The 28,000-nt window shown below is 38.7% G+C and overlaps 4 protein-coding genes across 5 annotated transcripts in view; all 4 read left to right on the forward strand.

Annotated features, from left to right (window-relative positions):
• Positions 1-28,000, forward strand: part of LOC308524758 (olfactory receptor 4A5-like) — a gene marked incomplete at both ends in the record, with an annotated part of 363,276 nt that overhangs the window by 8,711 nt on the left and 326,565 nt on the right. The gene's annotated exons all lie outside the window — the stretch shown is intronic.
• LOC308525240 (olfactory receptor 4C11-like) lies at positions 25-27,977 on the forward strand (the record flags this gene model as incomplete). 2 transcript variants are annotated; one of them, XM_081100029.1, is made up of 2 exons in its annotated part: positions 25-105; positions 27,144-27,977. In XM_081100029.1, 2 exons carry the CDS (start codon positions 25-27, stop codon positions 27,975-27,977), a joined length of 915 nt encoding a protein of 304 aa, XP_080956155.1. The 2 variants fall into 2 exon arrangements, with proteins under 2 accessions (XP_080956155.1, XP_080956154.1); XM_081100028.1 differs by lacking the exon at positions 25-105 and having other exon boundaries at positions 27,063-27,977.
• Positions 6,419-7,345, forward strand: LOC308525232 (olfactory receptor 4C3D-like; the record flags this gene model as incomplete). Its single annotated transcript, XM_081100021.1, has 1 exon — positions 6,419-7,345. The coding sequence occupies one exon, from the start codon at positions 6,419-6,421 to the stop codon at positions 7,343-7,345; it is 927 nt and encodes a 308-aa protein (XP_080956147.1).
• LOC308525219 (olfactory receptor 4C15-like) lies at positions 16,577-17,512 on the forward strand (the record flags this gene model as incomplete). Its single annotated transcript, XM_081100008.1, has 1 exon — positions 16,577-17,512. One exon carries the CDS (start codon positions 16,577-16,579, stop codon positions 17,510-17,512), a length of 936 nt encoding a protein of 311 aa, XP_080956134.1.

The following is a 28,000-nucleotide window of genomic DNA, read 5'->3' on the forward strand; positions in this document are numbered from 1 at the left end:
AGGTCCACATCTTCAGAAGAACACATGGGAAGTAGGAACAATGTGACGGAGTTTATTCTCCTGGGGCTCACACAAAGCCCTGAGGGGCAAAAAGTTCTATTTGTTGTATTCTTACTCATCTACATTATGACACTAGTGGGCAATCTGCTTGTCATGGTGACCATCATGTCCAGCCCATCACTGGGTTCCCCCATGTACTTTTTCTTGGCTTACTTATCATTTATAGATACTGTCTATTCTACTGCCATTGCTCCCAAAATGATTGTAGACTTGCTCTATGAGAAAAAAACTATTTCCTTCCAGGCTTGTATGACTCAAGTCTTTATAGATCATTTCTTTGCTGGTGCTGAAGTCATTCTTCTGGTGGTGATGGCCTATGACCGATATGTAGCCATATGTAAACCTCTTCATTATTTGATCATCATGAATCGGCGGGTATGTGGGCTCATGCTGTTGATGGCCTGGACTGGAGGCTTTCTGCACTCGTTGGTTCAATTTCTCTTTATTTATCAGCTCCCTTTCTGTGGCCCCAATGTCATTGACAACTTTTTGTGTGATTTGTACCCCTTATTGAAACTTGCTTGCACCAATACCTACCTCATTGGACTTTCTATGATAGGTAACGGAGGAGCAATCTGCACTGTCACCTTCTTTCTCCTCTTAATTTCCTATGGGGTCATATTACACTCCCTTAAGACACATGGTTTGGAAGGAAAACGCAAAGCCTTCTACACCTGTGTGTCCCATATAACCGTGGTCATTTTATTCTTTGTCCCTTGTATCTTCCTGTTTGCAAGGCCCAATTCTACCTTTCCCATTGATAAGTCCATGACTGTGGTTTTAACTTTCATAACTCCCCTGTTGAACCCCATAATCTATACCCTGAGAAATGCAGAAATGAAAAATGCCATGAGGAAAGTTTGGAGTAACTATGTGGTCTTAGTTCGAAGTAGTCTGTGTCCCTCATACAGAACATGATGTTTATTCTTTCACAGAATCAAGGAATACTTTCATTATCAGTGATTACATTTAAAAAATTATTTCCTTTGAGTTATTCAGCCTAATTATTCTGAAACAGTCATATATATTAATCTTTATCTAAGTGGAATATATTATAGCCCTTAGAGAGCAAGAGAACTGCATAAGACAATTAATTCCTTATGTAGATAATCATACTGTGTTAAGATTCTTTAGTGGACTACATTTTTTTGTTTTGTTTTGCTTTATTTCAGGTTCTTGTTTGTGGAGTATGGTACCTCCATGCTACGTAGAAATGTGGCCTCTTAAAACCTGGACCCTTTTAGTCCGGGAGAGAAAAATTTGAAAATTAAAAGTTCAGACAGTTAAAGAATTGCTAATATAACAGCAAAAATAAATGTCTTAGCCAAGTTTAATTACTTTAAAATTTCAGAGCATGCTAGTGAAAAAAGTCAGACAGAAAAAGTTTAGAACCATATATGATTCTACTCATATGTGGGATATAAAACTGAAAGCAACAAATGAACAAACGAAAAACAAACAAACAAAAACCTCATAGATACAGATAATAGCATGGTGGTAACCATTCTGAGCAGGAGGAAGAGGGGTGGGGGAGATTAAAGGCTAAAGAGGGCTCATGGTGATGAGAGAAGATATGACTTCGGATGGTGTGTACACAAATGCAATATTCAGATGATCATATTACAGAAATGTGCACTTGGAACCTATATAATTGTATTAACCAATGTCATCCCAATAAATTGAATTAAAAATTTAAGTATGTATGCATAGCTGAGGACAAATCTATAGAAATGAACTTTGTTAATTTCACACTATGTTGGTAGCATATGGTGGATTTTGTATATTATGATCACATTTTGGACTGAAAAATAAAATTGTTGAACCCCATTCTGTAACTCTAGATAAATTATGCTCCCCCAGTGGTTGAAATGCAGATTTAAGTCCCTTGTATCACAGTGAGCCCCAGCGTCTGTCTACATTAAATTAACTCTCTGGGTGCACTTTAAAAAAGTACAATAAATATTAAACATTTTGGGAATAGATTGTTTCATTTTAGATAATGAATGCATTTCTGATTTTCTGTAAACATTGTGGTTATTGGTAGAAGTTGTGGCCTCTGGCATCACATTTGAGAGCTATCAAACCTAAAGGAGTTCTCTCTCTCCAAGAGTGGAGATGATCTTACTTGATAAAACATAGAAAGTAATTGGAGCCTCATTGCTTCCAAATTCTTAATCTCTTTACACAGAAATAGTCTCTTGCTTCCAACAGTGATAGGAAACTCAGGTGGTTCTTTCAAGATTAGGCATTGAGAATACTAATCTCTGTGTTCATTTTATCTTCCATGCAAAATGTTGAAGTGCCTAAATCAGCATGCCAGTACCAAGGACATGGTGCAGTGCTGTGCCATCCTGGCATCTGCATTTGGTTATGTGGCCTCTTTACATACTTTGAGTGCATCTCTCTGACATTGTTAAAGTCTTCTCTCTTTTTCCTTAGAATGTTGGTTGTTCATATCATACACAAGGAGGTCTTGGAGAGCAGGCCCATGTCGCTGCATCCTCCTTTGTAGAACCCATTCCAGCCCCTCCCACAAACTAGGGGCTTAAGAAAAGGTTATTGAGCCCAGCCTCTGTGGCTTTGTAGTTGAGCGTCAACCTATGAACCAGGAGGTCATGGTTCGATTCCTGGTCAGGGCATATGCCCAGGTTGCAGGCTCAATCCCCAGTGTGGGGCATACGGGAAGCAGCCGATAAATGATTCTCTCTCCCTTCATTATTGATGTTTCTCCCTCTCTCCCTTTATCTCTAAAATCAATAAAATATGTTTTTTTTTTTTAAAATGGTTATTGAAGTAGCAGGGAAATCAATGAAGGTTTGGACATAAAGCAAATAAATCAGTGGATGAATGACAAATAAAGGGTTCTGATAAATAAGAGATTAATTTTTATAAAAGGAGCAAGTGGATTTTACCTGGTTGTGATAATACTACAACTATACCTTATTTGATACCTTCTTTATTAATTCTCCAAAATGTTTAGATGATATCAATGCAAGGGCAAGCCAGAGACCAAAGCAACCATGTTTGCAAGAGAGAAAACATTGGGTTAAAAATCATTGGGTTGCCTTATTTCATCTATGGTGATACACATTAAAGGTGAATGCTACCAAAGTTCTCGAAGGTCACTTAAGTTATGTGAAATAATTGGGTTGTTGGCAAGATCTGCTAATGATGGCAAAATACCCATGAGGCCCAATTAGCCATCACTAAAACGTCACAGAATTTGCCTACAAACAGGATGTGTGGCAGCACTCCTATGAGGCTCCAGAGGAAAGTCTTCTCCAAAGGTCATTATTAAGTCAACAGAGACTCTTACTGTAGCTGAGCTAGTTGGCATTGTTAAGCTTACTAGTACATCTTTCCTTCTTTCTTGGTGAACTAGCAGCTACCTGACGCCCTGGCCACAGAGCTATGCCAGACAAGTTCATAGGTGAGATTTTGCTTCCCTGCCCGAAAATCACATAATTATAGAATTTCAGATTTAAATGGATCTTAGAAATCATATACTCACCCCCATCCTCACCAAATATAAGTTTAAATATATTTTTTCAGCATGTCAGGCATCAGGAAAGATGCAAGTAAGTACAATATGACCAATTTAGAACTAAAAATATTTTTTAAAAATTTGATATATATTTAAGTTAGTTAGAATCACACTATATATTCAAAATTTCACCCAAAATTTTCCCCACTTAATGTTACAACCTAGGAATTTTCCTATGATATTGCACAATTAAAAACATCTCTTAAAAACTAATCATTACTCAAAGAGATGTACTATATTTTACTTATTCTTTCTCTAATGTTGGACATCCCATGCAGTTTCTAATTTTCCATAGCTCTTAATAATTGTATTGAACATATTTGTACCCAATGATTTTTCTCTTTAAATTACTTTCCTTTAGGGTTTGTTCATAGAGAAAACATTGTAAGGGTAAATAAAAAGAGACAGAGTAATTTCTATTTCTTCATAGTTATTTCTAAATCACTTTTATTAATTATATCTATTTTTACTATGTGCACCATACTCTTTTCTCATCTGTTGGGGAGTCCTCCCCAGAATAAGGGAATTCAATGAGGCTACTGTGCTTTGTTTCACATATGTGTAAGATTTTCATTTTGGGCAGTTAAAAAATAAGCTTCTTTTTCCATTTCCCTTTTAAACGAAAAGGAATCTCTCTCTCTCTCTCTCTCTCTCTCTCTCTCTCTCTCTCTCTCTCTCTTTCTCTCTCTCCTCTATTTGCAGAGCACATGTTATTATATTTATATTTTCTACTTTCTTTCTTTTGGAAAATTTATGTTCCCAAATTTCCTCTTTCAGTTAGTAATGGAATATCTTCCTGTAACCAGGGATGAGGGGTGAGGGGTGTTGTGGGAGGATGGGAGAAGAAAGCATGACAATGCATGTGGCAGAAGCTTACAGGAGGAGGGAGAATCATTCATATAATCAATGGATATTGTGCTGCTGTTTGGTGGTGAAATGTTGGGAGGGGTTACCGATGGCATGTGACAGGGACACTTTTTATGACTTTGTGTGAACAAACGAATATACATTAATACGTAATAGTATTGTCTAATAAATATTTGTTGAATGAGTAAAAGTGTATTAGGTACTTACAGTAAATAATAGATTTTATATGCTTGTGAGTGTATATGTATAATACTTTGTCTTAGCCAGCAGAATATTTCTATTCTTTGCATTAAATTTCTGTTTTGTTAATGTTTTATTGCTTAAAGTATTACAAAGAGTAGTACATATGTCTCCTTTTTTTCCCCCTTTGACCTTCCCATGGCCTCCCCTACCCCCAAGTATCTTGTGTCCATTGGTTATGCTTATATGCATGCATACAAATCCTTCGGTTGATCTCTTCCCTCCTCTCCCCCAAATCCCCCCAGCCTTCCCGCTATAGTTTGATAGTCTGTTCGATGCTGCTCTGCCTCTGTATCTATTTTTGTTCATCAGTTTATAATGGTCTTTATTATCCATAAATGAGTGAGATCATGTGGTATTTTTATTTCATTGACTGGCTTATTTCACTTAGCATAATGCTCTCCAGTTCCATCCATGCTGTGGCAAATGGTAAGAATTCCTTTTTTTTTCTTTTTTTTTTTTCAGCAGCGTAGTATTCCATTGTGTAGATGTACCACAGTTTTCTAATCCACTCATCTGTTGATGGGCATTTAGGCTGTTTCCAAATCTTAGCTATGGTGAATTGTGCTGCTGTGAACATAGGGGTGCATATATCCTTTCTGATTGGTGTTTCTTGGGATATCTGTTTTATTTTTTTTAATTTTGAAAATAAGGGCTTCCTTTGATGATAGATCCTCATATATTGAACACCCATCCAAGGGTTGTTGTTTTTTTTCCAAGTCTACTGAAGCCACAAATTTACTGAATGTGACTATGTTAAAATAGTATATAAACAGAGTTTTAAAGAATAAAAATTTAATTAGCAAACACTATAATTGTCTTGAAGGTAAAATGACCCAGGGATATACTCCTTTCCAGAGGCATTTAATATTTTCATACTTTATAAATGAGCCAGAAACTGATAAGCTGGACTGCATCTTTCTTTAAAAAGCTTATTTATGTTTCTCATAAAGTAGAGAGCAATGATAAACAGAGCAGGAGAATGGGAGCCCTTGAATTCCTAGGTTTCTGTGCTGGGGGATCACACATATTCTTACACATGGAGAAGAAAGAAGGTGGCAATTTACCAAGGATCTGTTCATCATCCAATAGGTATCATTCCAGGCAGAAATTATGCCAGCCACTATACAGGCACAATGAGGAAACACACCTGAATAGCATATGTATAATGCTAGGTACCAGGGAGGGTGCATCTTCCAGCCACTTATACATTCTACCTTCCTGTTAGTGATAGATGCTTATTGACCCTGTTTTCCCCCCCAATAGTTAGAACTTTGGGTTCAAATATAAATTCTAAAAGTGAAAATAATTCTTTACTTATGTGCAGCACTTTACAGCTTGTGAAATATATCTGAGAGTTACAATTTGTAAGTTCACAGACATAGAGGAAGACTGAAAAGCATGGGGCATTGAACTGACTTAGCAAAATCATAGAATTGGAACTAGAGGAGGATCCAGATCACATATATAGAGCCCACTATTTTTTCAGTAAATTACACACCCAATGTTGCCCTATAGTTATTTTTTAGGTGACAGGTACTAGGTGTCTGAAGAGAGAAAGCATTATGGAGGAAGTGAGAAAGAATTGAAACAATTAGTAGGGTGAGGGGTGCCAAGGGCATGCTCCACCATAACAGTAACTACCCTGTTTCTGTACTATGAAGATTAATAGGCATCATTCTTTATCTCTTTGTAGGTAATTTATGAATGGATCACCTTATACGTACTAACAATGTGACTGAATTTATTCTCTTGGGACTCACGCAGAATCCACACTTGCAGAAAATACTCATCATTGTCTTTTTGTTCATTTTCCTATTTACCGTGCTGGCCAATCTGCTCATTGTTATTACCATCTCCCTCAGCCCTACACTTTCAGCTCCTATGTACTTCTTTCTCACTTACTTGTCCTTCATAGATGCCTCCTACACCTCTGTCACCACCCCCAAAATGATCATCGATCTGCTCTACCAGAGGAGAACCATCTCCTTGGGTAGCTGCCTGACTCAGCTCTTTGTGGAACACTTATTGGGAGGATCAGAGATCATCCTCCTTATTGTCATGGCCTATGACCGCTATGTGGCCATCTGCAAGCCCCTTCACTACATGACCATCATGCGGCAGGGGCTCTGCCGCCTCCTGGTGATGGTGGCATGGATCGGGGGGATATTGCATGCCACTGTACAGATTCTTTTCATGGTCAACTTGCCCTTCTGTGGTCCCAACGTCATTGACCACTTCATGTGCGATCTCTTTCCACTGCTGAAACTTGCCTGCAGCGACACCTATAGGCTCGGAATGGTAGTGGCCGCCAACAGTGGGGCCATGTGCTTGCTTATTTTTTCCATGCTGCTCATCTCCTACATAGTTATCCTGTGCTCCCTGAAATCCCACGGCTCTGAAGGACGGCGCAAAGCCCTCTCCACATGTGTCTCCCACTTTACCGTAGTTGTACTCTTTTTTGTGCCTTGCATATTCACCTACATGCGCCCGGTGGTCACCTACCCTGTGGACAAGTTGGTGACTGTGTTTTTTGCAATCCTCACTCCCATGTTTAATCCTATCATTTACACAGTGAGAAACACAGAGGTGAAAAATGCCATGAAGAGTTTGTTGAAGAGGAGAGTAACTTAGGCTGTTCAAATGTCAAGAACATGATGATGTATATAAATAGGGAGGCTTTTGTCTATTGTAAATTGTGAAAGAAAATTAACAAATTTTGCAGACCATTGATAGAAAAAAAGGGGGGTATTTCTTTTTGCTTTTGGTAGATACATAGTGCCAAAAAAAAAAAAGAGGAAAAAATCAGCAGTGATTCTCTCACTCATCAACTGTCCTCTTCCCCATATATGCTATCTAAGAAGCTAAGCAAAAGTAAAAGAAGTCTTGCCCTGGCACTGAAGGATCACCACTTCTATTCCTGGTTAAGGGCATGTACCTCGGTTGCAGGTTCATTCCCTGGCCCTAGTTGGGGCACTTGCAGGAGGCAACCAATCGATGTATCTCTGTCAGATTGATGTTTCTCCCTCTTTCTCTCCCTTTTCCTTCTTCCTAAAAAATCAATGGAAAAAAATATCCTCAGTTGAGGATTAACAACAATAAAAATGAATAAATGAATAAATGAATTAATAAAAGAAGTCCTGAGATCAAAGTTCTATGGAAAAGCCAATTTCATTCAAGTAACACATGTACGAAGACTTTGAAAAATAACAGTGAGATTCTGGAGAAAAATACTCTAGAATCATCAATTTAGGGATTTATCACTGTTCTTTCCATTTCATATCCTGGATCTATGTAGATGAGCATTGAGGCCTCAGTAAAGTACATTAAAAGTTACCAAAAGCACCTAGCAAAAAGCCTAGACAATATTAATTGACCATACATTCCTTGGTTTACTTCTGGGCTCTCTGTTCTGTTCCATTGATCTATATGCCTGTTTTTTTGCCAGTACCAGGCTGTTTTGATTACAATGGCCTTGTAGTATAGTTTCATATCAGATATTGTGACACATCTAACTTTGTTCTTCTTTCTCAAGATTGCTGAGGCTATTTGGGGTCTTCTTTTGTTTCATATAAATTTTTGGAATATTTATTCTAGATCTGTGAAATATGTCATTGGTACTTTAATAGGAATTGTATTGAATCTATAGATAACTTTTGGTAGTATGGACATTTTAATTATGTCAGTTCTTCCAATCTATGAACATGGTATATGCTTCTACTTATTTGTATCTTCCTCAATTGCTTTTTTCAATGTCTTATAGTTTTCCAAATACAGGTCTTTTACCTCCTTGGTTAAATTTATTCCTAGGTCCCTTATTATTATTTTTTGTTGTTGTTGTTGGCAACAGTAAATGGGATTGCTTTCTTAGTTTCTTTTTCTGATAGTTCATTATTGGTGTATAATTTTGACTTTTAACTCAGTGAAAGTATTAAGTGAGGGGAGTGAGCTAACTATTGCTCAAGGCCAACAATGAGGCAAACATATTTTCACTCTCTTAATGAAGAAACAACTTTTATTAGATAGGCCTTTATTTTATACAGAAAAAAAGTGAGCCTCAATAAAGCTAAGCAATACAGTCATTCTTTTAGACTCTGCCTCCTCTATTCTTCGCACTAAACACTAGTCCTTGCTAGTATGATGTGAAAATATTAAAACACAGAACTGATCACTGGCCACATTTTGAAGATTGTCGTTGAGACTGCCTCTCCTTATTTTGGGGGCCATGTTCTTCCTTTCAGCTCTCCCTTTACCTCTGCTTCCTAGATCACTTGCACTGTCTTAATTTTTCTCATGTCAGGGAAAAGTCATCTGATGATCTCATTTCCATAGATGTATTTCTCTTGATGGGCCTCATAAAATATGGGATGCAATGAGGTCAAGGAAAGCAATTCAAATGATTGAATTTTAAAGAAGGTGACATGTAAGTGAGAGAGATGTTTTGAGAAAAAAATAAGCAATTTGATCATTGAGAAGACTGATATTTCTTGGGCATGGTTGAGGATAACACCTGTTATCCCATAGTGTTAATATTGATTAGCACTATAGAATTAATATTGTATTAGTAAATACTTATTACTTACAAAATGGCTCCATGATCAATTAAGTTTAAGAAATTTTGACTTATTTCTTTTACTGAAAAATACTCTTTATTGCCTATAATGTGCCAGGGAGTTCTGGGAGCTGGGTACACAATAGCAAATAATACAGACAAAGGTTGTATTTTGTCTGGAGCTTAGATCCAGTGAGGAATAGATGGGTAATAAACAAATCAATGGAAAATATGATTTTGTTAGCAATGAGTATTATGAAAATTTTTTATTAATTGGGTGATACAGAAGAGAAGAATAGGATATAGCTTTGTGTAGTTTAGAGCACAGATAGAATTTTAATTAGGTCTAAGTTTAAGAAACCAAATTATCTCCCTTTTAAAAAATAAGTAGGTTATTCTAACACATACATTTGAAATGGGGACATTATCTCCCCCAAGTAGATAAAAATGGTTGCTTGGAGGATGAAAATATCTTATTATTATTATTTTTTAATCCTTACTCGAGGATGTGTGCTTTTTTAATGAGAGAGAGAGAGAGAGAGAGAGAGAGAGAGAGAGAGAGAGAGAGAGAGATGAAATGGAGAAACATCGATTGGTTGCCTTCCATAAGTGCCCTGAGCGGGGATCAAACCTGCAACCTAGGTGTGTTCCCTGACTGGGAATCAACCTACAACCTTTTAGTGAATGGGAACAGGCTCATGATGGAATGCAGAAGGAATGGCGGGCGGGGGGGTTGGGGGGAGGGGAGGGACGGTTTGGTTAGAATGAGTGTCTGTTCCCTCCAGGCCAGTCTGGGGCTCAGACCCTTTAGACTCATTGTAATTTGCTACTGCCAACAGAAGCAAAAAGCCAGTGATGTGTCAATGTGCAGTGTGACATTATTCAAGACTGATGCTAGCCTCAAGTCTGCCTAGCCTTGGAGCCTCAGAGGCAAACCTCAGGTCCTCAAGACCTGAGTCTAGCTCCAAAGATCCCAACAAAGCCCTAAAGAGTCCAAGCTAGTCCCCAAGGACTGAGCCTAATTCCGAAGAGCCAAGCCTAACCAGAAGGGCTGGAACAGTTCTGAAGGGTGGAGCCTGGTCCAGAAGAGCCAAACCTAGTCCTAAAGATGGAGCCTAGCCCAGAAGAGCCCAGCCTACTCTCCAATAGCCCAGCCAACCCTGAAGAGCAGAGACTAGTCCCAAATAGCCAAGCCTGGCCCTAAGGGTCGAGCCTACCACTAAGAGCCGAAACTAATCCCAAAGAGCGAGCCCAGTCCCGAAGGACTGACGTGGTTCTGAAGAGCCCAGTCCCGAAGAGCTGACCCTAACCCCGAAATGCTGGGCCTCTCCCCAAAGGTCTGAACCTAGACCTGAAGAGCGGAGTCTAACCCTAAAAGTATATGAATTTCAAATTGATATCAAAGTGTGTATAAAGGATGGCAAGGGCTGGGCCAATGATATGGCTATTTATGAAAGATTTACATTAGTTTACAATTTTTAATATAAAAGTTTATGTTAGCTTGTTGATTATACCTATGAAAATTAGTTATACTGGAGATAATAAAATTATCCTCATAGCCCATATCCCTTTTATTTTATTTTATTTTTTAAAAAATATATTTTATTGATTTTTTACAGAGAGGAAGGGAGAGAGAGAGAGAGAGTTAGAAACATCGATGAGAGAGAAACATCGATCAGCTGCCTCCTGCACATCTCCCACTGGGGATATGCCCGCAACCCAGGTACATGCCCTTGACCAGAATCGAACCTGGGACCCTTCAGTCTGCAAGCCGACGCTCTATCCACTGAGCCAAACCGATTTCGGCCCCATATCCCTTTTAAAAAAAACTGTTTTAATAAAGGAAAATATGGTGTTGTGGGTTCTAACCTTGATTTTTTTTAATAATATATTTTATCGATTTTTTATAGAGAGGAAGGGAGAGGGACAGAGAGTTAGAAACATCAATCAGCTGCCGGATGTGCCCGCAACCCAGGTACATGTCCTTCACCGGAATCGAACCTGGGACCCTTCAGTCCATAAGCCAATGCTCCATCCACTGAGCCAAACCGGTTTCGGCTCTAACCTTGATTTTTAATGTTGACTCATAATCATATCAAGATACATATTGAAAATAACTCTATTTTCATATATTCTTTTCTAGATTTTAAAATTGTATTAAAATGTTTTGCAAATAAGCAGCATTATTATAGTTTTTTCTCATTTAATATATTATAAATGTGTTTTACCAACTATGTCCTATCATTTATAGTACTTTATTCACAGCATCTTAATTTGTAGTAGTCTGATTTACATAAACATCTTCCTATTATTGAACGTTGTAGATATTTCTAAATTTTTACTATCATAAAATATATGCATCATCTTCCATTATAAAACGACAATACCTCATTTCACCTTTAGAATAATTTTTTAGTGCTGGGTTCTAGAAAAAGGAGTAGAGAGATGTTTCCGATCCTGAAAATATCTGCTAAAATATTTCCAAAAGGATTACTTGAAATAGTTTAATTGCAATTTTATAAGTAATATAATTTTAAAAAGCATGATTTTAAAACATTTTATCCTTATCATGGATTCAAGTTTCCAGTTCTTTGTGTATGTGTAGACACTGTTTAAAAAGAATGCTACTATTAATATTTCACATCGTCCTTTTGAATTATATGTTGGAAAGCACACTCGTAATTGTTTCATGTGACTCTGTGGGCCAGGCAGCTTGAACAGGGCTGTTCAATGGGAAAGGGTGCTGAGGCTCAGTGCCTTCTCCAATGACACTAGGAAACGATGAGGCTGTAATTGCTAGCTTTTCAATAGCAGAAACTAAGCAATTGTTGTATTATTTTTAATTAAAATTTTATTTTGGCAAAATTTTAGATTAATAGAAAAGTTTCCAAGATAATAGAGTTCCTGTACACTCCTCACTTAGTTTTCCCCTGATAATATCATCTTCCATTACCATATGTATATTTGTCAAAACAATGAAATGAATATTGATATATTACTCTTCATGAAACAGCATATTTGTTTACATGCCATAATTTTTCTACTACTGTCTCTTTTCTGTTCTAGGGTTCAGTCCAGGCAGCACATTACATTTAGGACAGTTACCTTTTAAATTACTTAAAATCATGAATCTTGTTATCATAAACTATGAGGATATTGTATTCTCTTTTGTCAAAGTTTATTATTATTATTATTATTATTATTATTTTTAAAATATGTTTTATTGATTTTTTTTTTTACAGAGAAGAAAGGAGAGGGATAGAGAGCCAGAAACATCAATGAGAGAGATCGATCAGCTGCCTCCTACACGCCCCCCAGTGGGGATGTGCCCGCAACCAAGGTACATGCCCTTGACCGGAATCGAACCTGGGACCCCTGAGTCCGCAGGCCGACGCTCTATCCACTGAGCCAAACCGGTTCGGCAATTATTATTATTTTTTAATCCTCACCCAAGGCTATTTTTTAATTGATTTTTAGAGAGAGTGAAAGAGGGAGGGAAAGACAGAGAAATATCGATGTGAGATATTAGACCAGATACATGCCCTTGACCGGAATCAAATCTGGGACCCTTCATTCCACAGGCTGATGCTCTATCCAGTGAGCCAAATGGTCTAGGGCTCTTTTGTTAAAGTTTTAACACGAACTTTGGAAATCCCTTTTATCTGAAAAATGAGGGGGTTGATTTGTTCATATCTAAGAAATGTTTTAATTCTAAATGGGTATTATTCTTAGAAACTCCCCAGATAAGGGAAGTGGGGAGCCTACAAATTAATTATTAGATTAATATAGAGCTTGGTCTTCCTCTCTACTTCCTCACCCTATCTGGTTTTCTTTGTTCAGTGAAGCTACCTGAGAAAAATTGGGTCTGAGGGCCACAATAATTTATTCATGGGTTATTAAGGACATTTAAAAGTGTTGCACACTGAAACAATACCACATCTACACTGTTACCAAAAATATTTTATACTTGTAAATAAGAGGATGAGTTAAAAATACTAATCAGCCTTGGTCATGGTGAAGCAGGAATTAGGAGGAAATATCAATTGTCGTTTCTGGTCTGTGTCAATGTCTTTAGGAGCTTGTTCTCACTATTGTGAATTTTCTCTTGTGCTTCTAATTGCATCAATGGTTTTTTTAAAAAAATATATTTTATTGATTTTTTACAGAGAGGAAGGGAGAGGGATAGAGAGTTAGAAACATCAATGAGAGAGAAACATCGATCAGCTGCCTCCTGCACACCTCCTACTGGGGATGTGCCCGCAACCCAGGTACATGCCCTTGACCGGAATCGAACCTGGACCCTTCAGTCCGCAGGCCGATGCTCTATCCACTGAGCCAAACCGGTTAGGGCTGCATCAATGGTTTTTATGTGTATTGCCTTATCTGATTCTCATAGGAACCCTTGCATTGTTATTTTATCCAGTTACAGAAGTAGAATTAGAGTCTTTGAGAAGTTTAAGTAACATTTCCATCCCAATATAACTAAGTAGAAGAGCCTGGATTTGAACCTATGTCTGTACTAATCTGGAACTGATGTTCTTTTTTTAGTTTTGAAATTAAAAAAATTTTTGATCACAATTGACATTCAATATTATTTTAGTTTTGTACTACATAGTGGTTAGATATTTCTTAATTATTTTTAAAAATATATTTTTTATTGATTTAAGAGAGAAAGGGAGAGGGAGAGAGAGAGAGAAACATCAATGATGAGAGAGAATCATTGACTGGCTGCTTCCTGCATGCCTCCTACTAGGGATAATCGAACCTGGGACCCTTCAGTCTGCGACTGACACTGTATCCACTGAGCCAACCAGCTAGGGCACAGTGGTTAGACATCGATATAACTTATGAAGTGATCCCCCAGCTGGCACCATACATAGTTATTACAACTTTATTATTATTATTATTATTATTATTATTATTATTTTGACATGATCTTGTTATAGCCTTTGAGGTTTCTTTGCCTTTTTTTTTTTTTTGAGAGAGTGGGAAGGAGAGGGAGAGCCAGAGAGAGAGAAGCATCAATGTGAGAGAGACACATTGATTGGTTGCCTTGCAGGTGAAGGATCAAACCTGCAACTGAGTCACCTGCCCTTGACAAGAATTGAACTCAGGACCCTTCAGTCCTCGGGCCAATGCTCTATGCATCCAGCTAGGGCGTTATTACAACATTATTGACTGTATTCCCTATGCTATACTTTACATCCCCATGACTATTGTATAACTGCCAATTTGTACTTCTTAATCCCTTTACCCTTTTCACTCAGTCCCCAGCTCCCCTCCTATCTGGAAACTCTCAGTTCATTCTTTATATCTAAGAGTGTTTCTGTTTTGTTTATTGGAACTGGTGTTCTTACTCATTCTATTTCATTGTCTCTCCGGCTTTGACTCTAAGATAACTGCTGATAACTGCTGGGTCATATATTGATATTCTTTACTTTTTAATAAATGGTTGTTGGCTGATCCAATGACCTTACAGGTTTGCTTTATACTCTTGTTTTCTTGGTGACAACTTGTAGCTGAATATGGTGTTCATAGTGCAGGCTCTGTTTAAGAATGTCTAGTATACTGGGAGTATAATGGAGATGGTCATTTAAAAGTAAGTATAAAGATGCATATTAGCATACACAATTGTATATTTATTGTAAATTGTTTTTGTTAGCTCTAAGTGGATTTCACCAAAATCAGATTATTTTTAATTCTCACAGTAAACATTATTATTTTACTCATCTGTTTAACAGATTATATGTATGTGTACACACACATTTGACAAATTTCTGTTATATGTGCAGATGAGGACACAATCATTCTTGGAAACTGTTGTTTGGCTATGAAAAAAAAAGTCAAAAGTTGGAGTAATTATTTGGATGACTCTTTTGCTGGATAAGTGACTGGTTTGCTAAGTGAGAGAATAGTGACTACAATTGGTGAGGGCATTTATTATAAGCAACTGTTACATTTTCCCAATTTGACTCTCATCATAATCCTGTGAGATGAACAGGTAAGTTATAGATGAACATCCTTACAATAAAGTCATATAAATGGCAAATTGTACTTGATCAGATTGGGCTACACAGTATTTATTTAGTAAATAATTAAAAAGTCTCAAGACTCTATAGCTATATTCAACATACTGTTCCTATTTACCTATGTGGTTGTTGCCAGTTTGTATCTGTAGTAATTGGACCATTTCTTTCTGAATCTATATCATGTACTCTGTGTCCTTCATCAAGAGTCCTCATTCAAACATGAACAAAGGAATCAGAAGGTTTTGATGTTTACGGGTGGTTGGAGACAGTAGAAAGGGCAACCCTGCTCTTAAGTTCTTGCTAAAAAGAAAACTTATTGCTTCTTTCTCTGTTGATCCAATAGGAATACTTAAGTGTTGGAGCCAGAGATTCTGTTTAAATTCCAGATCCAGCATCTGTAATTTGTTTGACCTTTTCTCTTTAAGTGTGAATTGCCTACCAGTAAAATAGTGGTAATAAGATATAACATGGACTATTTCCTAAATAGTTGATTTCTTTGCATTATTTAACTTAGTCACCATGACAATAATCTTAAGTAGGTATTATTATTTATCATAAACATCTGTTCTTATTTTAAATAATGAATAAAGAAAACAACTCCATACATGCTTGCTTGTTACGTGTAAGTATAGAGTAGGCACTTTTACACAGATCTTTCTTTTTTTTCTAGGGAATGAACTAATTCATCTTAAAGGCCCAAGACATCTGTAATACTCTCAACAATGAAAATAAATAAAAACTAATTGGAAATGTAGTTATGATTTTTCAAGTGCCTCATAAACTGGGGGTTATTTCTTCTTCTCTTTGTAGATGAAGTAGTTTCCTGATCAGGGGTGGCATGCAAATCATCCCTGCCTGCATTCCACACCAATGACCAATGAGTGACAGTTCTCTGTCCTTAGAATTTGGATGCAGCTTCAGAATCTTCCTCAACAATTCCCTCTGGGAAACCACTGCTAAATGATCAGAGCTGGCAGCTGAGATAAAAATGGTGTTTCATCCCTACCATATATGAATACCTCCCTTCTCCTATATTAAAGCTCTATCCATTTTGAAGTATTTAATAGTTTATCTCCTGCTGAATTCTGTCTGACCTTCCACTACCACCTTTAACAAATTTCTAATTTTGTGTTCTCAATTATGACAGAAGCACATGATCAGCTTTTCATATAGATGCACCAACTTGATGACTGTGCTGTGATGGTATCACAAACTGGTCCCAGGTGAACTTGTTCTCATAATTGCAGATTTTATCTGGTAGCATTTAGCTTTTCCTTGGAAATCATGCAAAACCAAAGCTTTGTAACTGAGTTCGTCCTCCTGGGGCTTTCACAGAATCCCAATGTTCAGAAAATGGTATTTGTTATATTTTTGTTCGGCTACATTGCAACTGTTGGGGGCAACCTGCTAATTGTGGTGACCATCAGCTGCAGCCCAGCACTCCTGGGCTCCCCCATGTACTTCTTCTTGGCTTTCCTGTCTTTCCTGGATGCCTGCTTCTCCACCGTCATTGCCCCAAAGATGATCGTGGACTCTCTCTATGAGAGAAAGACCATCTCCTTTGAAGGCTGCATGACCCAGCTCTTTGCTGAACACTTCTTTGCTGGGGTGGAGGTGATTGTCCTCATAGTCATGGCCTATGACCGCTATGTGGCCATCTGCAAGCCCTTGCATTACTCTTCTATCATGACCTGGAGGCTGTGCGGCATTCTGATGGGGGTGGCCTGGACCGGGGGCTTCCTGCATTCCACGATACAAATTCTCTTTACTTTCCAACTGCCCTTCTGTGGCCCCAACGTTATCGATCATTTCATGTGTGACTTGTACCCATTACTGGAGCTGGCCTGCACGGACACTCACGTTCTTGGCCTTCTGGTGGTGGCCAACAGTGGGTTTATCTGCGTCATCATCTTCTCTTTGTTGCTTATATCCTATGGTGTCATCTTGTTCTCTCTGAGAACCCACAGTGCTGAAGGGCAGTGGAAAGCTCTCTCCACCTGCGGATCTCACATTGCTGTTGTGGTTTTGTTCTTTGTCCCATGCATATTTGTGTATGCCCGACCCCCATCTGCTTTCTCCTTTGACAAAATGGTGGCGATATTTTACACCATCCTAACGCCCTTGCTCAATCCTTTGATTTATACCTTCAGAAATAGGGAAGTGAAAAATGCCATGGGGAAAGTGTGGACTAGAATGATGGTGGTTTGCAATGAAAGATAAGACTGATCTGATGGCATCTACACTCAGTGTGACTTGCAGGTGGGATGGAGCTGCTGAATTTCCAGCAATGAAGGATCAGAGTGGTCCAGGGTCCCTAAGTCTTTCCTGGCCTCAACACTCTCAAAAGCATCTCTGCTCACAGAGGGGCCAATAAACCGTGCATGGCATTGAGTCCAGCTTGGCAGAATTTTCTGTCTTGGGGGAAGCCCCTTCACTTGAAGAGAGTCTGGACAGAATATAAGATAAAGCAGTACTTATTCCACAGCTGGGTTTTTCAAGATCCTTGGGAACCCTTGCTCTACCCTGCATTTGGTTTTGGGTTAGTGATATTACAGTGGGTCATGGAGAAAGAAGCTGAATTCTGTGATGAAATCTTGGATCAAACTATCCTCCTATATATATTTTCTCCCCCCCCTCTCTCTCTGTCTTTCTGTATTCTACCCCCTGACTCTTCTTTCCTTGAGTCTGCTCATTCTCACTCTCCTCTCCCCTGCTCTAACTTCAGTGTCATTTTCTTCTCTTTCCTCTTCTTTCTATTATTCATTTAGGTATCTATTTTCTACTTTGATATTTGCCTCACTATGCAGTTTACAGTATTGATTTTGGAATCAGAACAGAAAATGTAGGCATCCATTGGCATCCTTCTAGGGGGGCTCAGGATTTCTCTTTTCTAGGGTCCAATCTGTGTGATCAGGGCTGGATGTTTCATGTGACATGAATGGTGAATGCTAGAGAGAGAGGCTATCTAGTAGCACCCCACTCTAATTTTAGAGTGCTTAGAAAACTTTCTGTATAACAGGTCAAACTTTGTACATGGAAAGAACAAGGCATACTTACCTTGCAAAGTAATGTGCAGGTCAAATAAAATAACGAAAGTGAAAATTGTTTGAATAAGATTATATAAGAATAATATATAATCTAGGATTGTGTTATTCAATTAAATATATATTTAATAACACTCAGTAATATAGGTGAATAGGAAATAGAGGAAGATGTCTATCTGGAAAAAAAGGAAGTTTTTTTAGTATCAAATATATTTGGACCGTTTTAGATTTCAGCAGGTAAAAGTAAGAATTAAAGAAGGGAAAACAGCATTCTCTATTACTGGGATGTCACTCAGATGAGAGAGTTAGGATAGTGCAAGAGTGTTAGGAAATAATGATTGAATCCAATGATAAAACTCTGAGGTGGTGGTGGTCTGACCCAATACATACATTTTGTCAAGACCTGCTTTCCTGTTTTTTCATGTTCCCAAATCTTCTCTTTGCTTATGCAAAATAAAACAAAATAAAATTGCATGGCCTGGCTTTCATGATTTCCCAATATCTGTCCATAATTTTACCTCTTACAACTTTTTGATCTAATAATAGTGTAATTTTTATGGAGATCATCTCCATGTTTCCCTGAACTGATATATGTTTCTCCTCTTATGATATTTTGCTCACTCTTCCTGTTTTCATAGCAAAAACTCCCTCCTTTTGTTGTTTGTCTTTTATTAGGACCTTAAACTATTGAAATTAAGTAATAATTACTTCATTATTCATTTTATAGTTATCATAGATAATTATAACTGCCAATCAGAGCTTGTAATTATTATAACACTAGGGGCCCGGTGCACAAAATTCGTGCACTGGGTGTGTGTGTGGGGGGAGTGTCCCTCAGCCCAGCCTGCCCCCTCTCACATACTGGGAGCCCTCAGGTGTTGACCCCCATCACCCTCCAATCGCAGGATTGGCCCCTTGCTCAGGCCTGACGCCTCTGATAGAGGCGTCAGGCCTGGGCAGGGAACCCTCATTTCCCCCCATCACTGGTTCTGCCCCCAGCCCAGGCCTGATGCCTCTGGCCCAGGCATCAAGCCTGGGCAGGGGACCCCCCAGCCCCCTGCCCAGGCCTGATGCCTCGGCCAGAGGAGTTGACCCTCATCACCCTCCGATCACCAATCACCGGATCGGCCCCTTGACCAGGCCTGAGGCCTCCGGCAGAGGTGTCAGGCCTGGGCAGGGGACCCCCAGCTCCCCACGGTTGCAGGCTCTGCCCCTACCCAGGCCTAACGACTCTGGCCTAGGCGTCCGGCCTGGGCAGCGGGGACCCGCAGTGGCAGCGGGGGGGGCGCCGCGATTGCGCGGGCTCCGCCCCTGCCCCTGCAGGATGCCTCTTGCTGAGGCGTCTGGCCCGGGCAGCGGGGACCCGCAGCTGCAGCAGCCCCGCGATCGTGGGCTTCGCTTTAGGCCCAGGCAAGGGACCCCTAGCTCCTGGGACTGCCAGCTTCGACCATGCCCAGCTCCCATCGCTGGCTCCACCCCTACTTCCTGCTATCACTGGCCAGGGCGGCAAAGGCGCCTGATTCTCCGATCATGGCTGGGGGGCAGGGCAAAGGCGGCCCCAGGGCCGCCTTTGCCCTGCCCCCCAGCTCTTAGCTACCCCCTGGGTTTCCGATCACTGTCAGTGGCAGGGGGCTTCTTCCTGCTTTCCCTTTCGCCTCCCTGCATTGTGCCTACATATGCAAATTAACCGCCATCTTGTTGGCAGTTAACTGCTAATCTTAGTTGGCAGAAAATGCCAATCTTAGTTGGCAGTTAATTTGCATATAGCCCTGATTAGCCAATGAAAAGGGTAGCGTCGTACGCCAATTACCATTTTTCTCTTTTATTAGTGTAGATCTCTAGTTTATCACACATAATTCAAACAGATGATGTGTAAGAAGTAAAAATATAAAAAAAACATTGTGCTAAATTAGTAATAAAAGTACACTATAACTTTAAATTTATTAGCTAAGTAAATCAGATTATGCTCCAATTTAGAGTTTTATTAGGAATCTGTGCTATATTGCTGTAATTTTAGAAATGATGGAAAATGATCCAGTTTTTTACATAGGAAAATCTGGAAGAATATGTAAGGGACTAACAGTTACTTCTGGAGTGTGGAATTGGGAAATTATGAATTTTTGACTAGCACTTTTTGCTATGGATTGAATTGCATCCCCACAAAAGATGTTGAAGTCCAACTCCCAATGTCTGTGAATGTGACCATCAATTTAAGATAAGGTCATTGGGATGAGTCCTAATTGAATATGAAAGGTGTCTTTATAAATGGGGAAATTTGGACACAGAGACACATGCACACAAGGGAAATGCCATTTGAAGATGAAGGTGGAAATTGGGGTGATGAATCTACAAGCCATAGAACTCCAAAGGTTGCCAGCATACCACCAGAAGCTGGGACACTTGGAACAGACTGCCTTCATATTCTCAGAAGGAACTGTATAATAAAACCAAATGAAAAGATGAAATACTGCCAATTACATGGATGGACGTTGGGAATAACATGCTGTGAAATAAGACAGAAAAAGTTAAGAACCATATGATTTCACTGACATGTGGGATATAAAACTGAAACTCATAGACACAAACAACAGTATGGTGGCTACCAGAGTAGAGGGTCAGGGGTCAGGTGTAAAGAATAAAGGAGGTCAAATATATGGTGACAGATGATTTGGCTTTGATTGGTGGTCACACAATGTGATATACAGACAATGTGTCATAGAAATGTACACTTGAAACCTATATAATCTTATTCAGAGAACCCCACACCTAAAACCTATATGATTATGTTGACCAATGTCACCCCAATAAATTTATTAAAAAATAAAAAATAAAAATTCACGATGCCACTTATTTGGTTAAAAAATAAAAATAAATTCTGTGTCTATAAAAAAAGAAACCTATATAACCTTATTAACCAATGTCACCTCCATAAATTTAATTAAGAAAACAGAAAATAGGAAAGATGGCAACTGCTGGCATTGTGCTAAATAAAAACATTGACTTTTAAAAATAAAAATAAAACCAGAGAATAAAGAGCAGAAGACAAACAAATATATAAGTGTGAAGAGAACACAAAATGCTAAAATCTGCTTCTTTGAATAGAAGAATGAAATCGATAAACTCCTACCATGTGGTGACAGTTATACATGTGTATACATTTGTCTAAACTCATTTCCTATTCTCTTAAAATAGTGTGTCTATTGTGTATAAATTATACTTAAGAAATCAATTTATAAATAAAAATATGTAAAAAAGTTTTTTTTTCATTTTCTCTTTCTTCTTCCTTCCTTTACCTACTGATTTACTTACTTCACATTATTTTAGAAATGATAGAACTTTTAATGAATAGTTTTCATCGTAATTATTTATATTATATTTTTATCAATATCATTGTGATTTTTCATAATTATTATTTCTAATGATAACATTTTCTAGAATAGGAGACTTGGAGAAGAAACTTGACTATAGTCAAGAAACAAATGATGGAGCTAGAAGTCAATTATATCTCATCTGTTTGAACCTTCACCTAGGCTCAGAGCTTTGTCTGCCATTAGAAAAAATTTGACTTGAAGGACAGAGCCTTTGGTAACTTTTAGTAGTCTATGCCTCAATGTGACTTAGAAAGCATGGTTTTTCCTTAGAGCAGGTGCATGGGTGGAGCATTTGATAACTGAAATGGGAAGAGTCCCTTAGGGCAGAGTAGGAGGGGAGGGGAGCTCTGAGGACAGAATCTGTCCACTGACAACCTTGTTTGGGATGAATTGGCCCCATGGTTTGCTGTGATCCAGGATTAATTGAGCTGATTAACTCACTGAGCCATCCGTCAAGTTTGGGTGGGGAGGGTGGAGTCCTCATCTCTCCAGAGGCTCGAATTTGTGAACTTTGATGAAATACCTATAAATATCTCATGAAGGAGAAAGAATTCTTTAATTCATGTGCTCTACAGGGGAATGTTTTGGAATCCTAGACCTGGCTTTAGAGAAGTTTCTACCACAGAGTAGTGGGAATATTTCCTTTTTATTCTCAGAAGTTCTAAGAGTAGAAGTAAGAAACTCTCTTCTGGTGTTCCAGACCCTTTTGGAGAGTCTAGTTCACATTTTCTAGGAAGAGTTGGCCATCCATGGAGAATGTCCCCTCCCCATAGATCCTGCAACAGAAAGCCAAGCAGATCCATTTGAAGTACAATTTGCATGTTGCAAACGCATGTAAAATAGATCAGAACTGGAAGAGTGAAAACTATGAGCTCTCTGTTGGATATCACCTCTTTTTTTAAAGGTGAGTCTTCAAGCCGCACTGCACCATTTCCCTTTACTTGCCTCCCACTCAGGACTGGGTTTTAGGGCAGTTGCCATCATGCAGTTCTGTCTCTTGGAAAACCTGGAGTTCCAGGAATGTATTCCTAAGGGTGATGAGGAGATTCGGACACACCAGGGCTCCCCAACTTTCACTGGCTTCTGCTTGAGGCAGCACTGTCTTAGGCCTGATTCTTACTGCAAACGGGGTACATCGAAGGGAGTAGAGGTGTAGTATCTTATACCTGCAGATTTCTGACTTGCAAAGCGTAGGGACAGGAAAATCATAGAGGTGCATACTGATAATAGGCAATCAGTATGCATTGATACTGATCGATACTCTGATTCTATAATACTATGATGTCAATTGTTCTAATATTAATGATAATAATGTTGGACCCACTGTCACCCCACTTACAGCCCAAAATCACATCCTCTTTCTGGGGTTGGAGAAAGGGGTAATATGAGGAGTGGGAGAGAGCAAAGCAAAATTGTCTAGTGAAATCCTAGGGCAAATTACTCTTTATCTCTCACATGGGTTTATGCTCGCTTTGCACTGTGGGTTTTCTTTCCTCTGTCTCAGCCCTGAGTTCCCCCTTCCTCCTTTGTTTCCCCACATGCACATTTCCCCCTTTTGGCTTTGATTCCTGCCATCATTCTCTTACCTCTCTATCCCCTCCTCACTATCAGTTTTCACATATCCATATAAAATGCTGATTTCTCTGCCCTGTCCTGAAGTTTGCAGGTTGTCAAGGAATTGCCATGGAACACAAAAGCTTGAGTTCTGAACCTGGTTCCTTTCTGACTGCTGTCTGCTAACCTCTGCCTCCCAGCTTAGCCCAAAGTTCACAAAACAGGGCAACGTGAACTTGCCTTATGGGATATTGTAAAATCAAATGAACAAAAGACATTAAAGCAAAAGTGAGAGAAGGGCTACAATTAGGATCACATGATTCAACACACACACACACACACACACACACACACTTTAACATTGGAAGGCCATTAGCAAAAAAGTGATTCAACTGGTAAAACCAGGAAATGTTTTGCTGAGAAGATGGCATTTTAGCTAGGCACTCTGTATACAGGTAGCTATGGAAAGGGAGGTTATATCTGAGTAAGGTCTGCTAGGCACTGTGGGAAATAGAAAATTCAGAGAACAGATGGTCTGGGCAGTGTCAGGCTTGGCTGAAACATGCATAAGGAGAAATACTGGGGAAAAAAGTGGGAAGCAAGAGATGGCAAGAGTTAGAGGGCTCTGAAAGCCATGGTCAGTATTTCAGCCACTGATTTGAAAACCATAGTAACCATTTTATTACATTCGTGATTCATTATATTTTTAAAGCCTTTTATTTTCAAGAGGTGATGAGGAGGTAAGAAGGAGGAGAGGACAAAAAGAGTAAGGAGAAGAGGGCATATCTGAAACTGTGTCCTTTCTCTCTGTTTAGAAAGAGAGAGGACCCATGTGAGGATTTGCTTAAAGAATTCTAGGATTGGCCATTTGTAATACTGATGTTTATGAAATATCGGTCTGACTGTCTGGTATGTATGAGCTAATAAATCTAACATTGAAAACTCACATAGAAAGCTCACTCAAAGTGTTATTTCCTTCTTTTAATTTGTGTGATACAGTTTATTTAGAATTTATCGAGTACCAGTATTAGGTATTGTGTGAAAGGAATTATGTTCTATGTTCTGTGAATATAAAAATGACTCTGTTTTTAGGACAGTGAAAAATACCCTGTAGGTTTTTATAATGATGGACCCATATCATTACACATTTATCCAGATCAGAATGTACACCACCCTGGTGAGTCCCAAGATTATGGATTTTGGGTGATTGTGATGTGTCATTGTAGATACATCAATTATAGCAGATGCACCACTCTGGTGGGGATGTTGATAGTGGTGTGAGCTTGGAGGCATGTGTGTGTGGAGGCAGGGACCATATGGGTAATTTCTGTAGCTGTCTCTCAGTTTTGCTGTGAACCTAAAACTGCTCTAAAATACGAAGTCTTAACAGCACTGATGATGACAGCAGAGGACCCTATTGAGGGGGATGTATAATCTTGCTGTGCCCCTCTGAAACTAATTGGGAGCGAGCACTCTGATACTTCTTTAAGAAAAGAGGTGACAAGTCAGAGCCACTGTACCATCATTTTTGGGATGCCCGCAGGCCAAGAAATAAGTGATTTTTCTAGATTAATATCTTTACCAGGTAATCAAGATCACAAAAAGTGAGCTGACAAAAGGTGAAACATTCTTCAAAGGAAAAAGGATTAAAATATTAAATATGTCTGCTAATAAAAATTTATATAAATATAATAAAAATGCCTATTAACTAAGTCAGTCAGATAATAAGATAATGTCAAGATATGAGATAACCTGCTTTTGTTTTTTTTTGTTCTGTTGTTGTTGTTTTTCTTTTTTGCTTGTGCACCACTAGCTTTTCTATAAAATAATCAAAATCAAATATTGGCCATACTTCCATAAAAAAAGGACATATAAATAAACACATGCAAATAACTTTATAGAAATTTTCTGAAAGACATACAAAAAACCAAAAGGAGTTATTTTTGGAGACCAAGATTATAGTTTCAAATAATTTTGGGAGATTTTAATATTTTCTTTTTATATTCTTCTTTAAATATTTTATCATCATCATGGTTTATTCTATAGTAAAAATATAGTTAATAAAAAGGTATAAGATACTGAAAAATTTAATTCTTATCAATAGCAATGATAATCTCTAGCATTTGGGGCAGCAATATCATACTTGGGAAATTATTCTAAAGTTGTTTATAAAATTGTTATTTATGAGTGACAACTGGAAGCAAAATAAGTATCTAAATGGACAAATGTATACATTTTAACATAATTAAATTGACAATTAACTGTGGAAAATATAATAGCATGGTAAGAAATATTAAAACAATTCTAAGCCAACATGAAAACACAAAATATTATATGATGTTTTTAATCATATAAACTATATATGTGATGAATAAGGGCTTGATATAAAACCATCATAAAATTGTTTATTGGGATTATGGAATCATCTTCTTTCTTATTCTAGTCCTTGCCCAAGGATATTTTTCCATTCATTTTTAGAGAGAGTGGAAGAGAGAGGGGAAGACAGAGAGAAGTATTGGCGTGAGAGAAACACATTGATTGTTTGCCTCCTACATGCCTTCTGACTAGGGGCCAGGCCAGAGAGGAGCCTGCAACTGAGGTACATGCCCTTGATAGGAATCGAACCAGAACCTTTTGGTCCGCAGACTGAAGCTCTATCCACTGAGCCAAATCAGCTAGGGCTGGACTCTTTATCAAAGGGAATTCACAGTAAAGAGTAATATATACGAGTAAAAACACTACTTAGATTATAGGCATATTAGAAATTTTATGCCAGGTCAAATTCATCAGCAGAGAGGCTCAATATTCTAATGGGATAAGTTCAAGAGTAGAGTAAATAAAGAGTAGTTCCCTGCCCTAGCTGGTTTGGCTCAGTGGATAGAGCTCTGGCCTGTGGACTAAAGGGTCCCGGGTTCTATTCTGGTCAAGGGCACGTGCTTAGGTTGCTACCTAGGTTACAGGCTCGATCCCTGGCCCTAGTCAGGATGTGTGTCACTCTCACATTGATATTTTTCTCTCTGTATCTCTCCTCCTCCCTTCCACTCTCTCTAAAAATCAATGGAAAAATATCCTGGGGTGAGGATTAACAGAAGAAAAGAAAAAGCAGGAAAAAAAGTTTCCCAAGTTATGCCACTTCAAAGAATTGTCCAGACATTTGTTATATCAAGATAGTTGGTGAAGCTGGCATCTTCTACACAAGAGGCATTGGTAGAAGACTATTAAAATAAAGCACATTTCACCAGTGTCCCGAAGAGTTCTGGGATAATGGAGACAAAAATGAGAGAACTGAACAATAATTATATTGGAATAGTGTTGATCAGATTTCAAAGCTCATGAAATATGCATGTGTATGTGTATGCGTATGTATGAGTTACATACGCATATTCCAAATTTTAGGAAAACTTGGAATAAGGCAGGGCAAGTATTTGCCCTCTCTTTTTTCACAAGAAGGCTGAATTTCAAAGAGGGTAAGTCACTTGCCCAAGGAAAGTACAAATTGTGCAGTTCTCAGTCTTGGTAGGAATCAAACTTTTTAAAGGACATTTATTTGTTTTATTCCCCAAATGCAGACACTTTGGTCCAATGTGATAAGTTTCTGAACAACAGGTAGATCTGGGAGAGGCCTGGACATCACAGATTTACGAAGATTCATGGGGGATTAAAGGCAGTTGGTGGTAACAGGATGGAGCAGAAACAAGGAATTGTGTTCAGCTCACTAATCTTCTCAACATGACAATGTCTTTTCTTCTCTCTGCAGATTAAACCTGCGTCAACTGCACCTTACCTTCTTCAGCTACTGGTATGGTGATGAATGATAGTGTGATTGAGTTCATTTTGTTTGGGTTGACACAGGATGCAGGAAAGCAGAAAGCAATATTTGGGGTCTTCCTGATTCTTTACCTTGCGACACTGATGGGGAACTTTCTCATTGTAGTGACTATTAAAACAAGCAGGACCCTTGACAGTCCCATGTACTTCTTCCTGTTCTATCTGTCCTTTGCTGATGCCTCCTTCTCCACAACCACAGCCCCCAGATTGATTGTGAACGCCCTTTCTCAGAAGAAGACCATCTCCTACAATGAGTGCATGACTCAGGTCTTTGCAGCCCATTTCTTTGGCTGCATGGAGATCTTTGTGCTCCTCCTCATGGCCTTTGATCGCTATGTCGCCATTTGTAAGCCTCTGCGGTACACAACCATCATGAGCCAGCGAGTCTGTGGTGTGCTGGTGATTCTGGCTTGGGTGGGATCTTGTATCCACTCTTCAGCACAGATAGTACTAGCTTTGCAATTGCCTTTCTGTGGCCCTAATGTGATTGACCACTATTTCTGTGACTTGCAGCCCTTGTTGAAACTTGCCTGCATGGACACTTATGTGATAAATTTGCTAGTTGTTTCTAACAGTGGGGCCATTTGCATGGTGAGTTTTATAATCCTGCTTATCTCCTATGGTGTCATCTTGTACTCTCTGAGAAACCACAGCACAGAAGGAAGGCAAAAAGCCCTTTCCACATGCACCTCCCACTTTATTGTGGTTGTCATATTTTTTGGCCCATGTATATTCATATACACACGCCCACCAACCACATTTCCAATAGACAAGATGGTGGCTGTGTTTTATACAATTGGGACACCCTTGCTCAACCCTCTGATCTATTCATTGAGGAATGCAGAAGTGAAAAATGCCATGAAAAAATTATGGTGTAGCAAAGGATGACTCCAGTTGATAAATGATGTATG

The sequence above is a fragment of the Myotis nattereri genome (assembly GCF_964212035.1).
Source record: "Myotis nattereri genome assembly, chromosome: 9".
Lineage (NCBI taxonomy): Eukaryota > Metazoa > Chordata > Mammalia > Chiroptera > Vespertilionidae > Myotis > Myotis nattereri.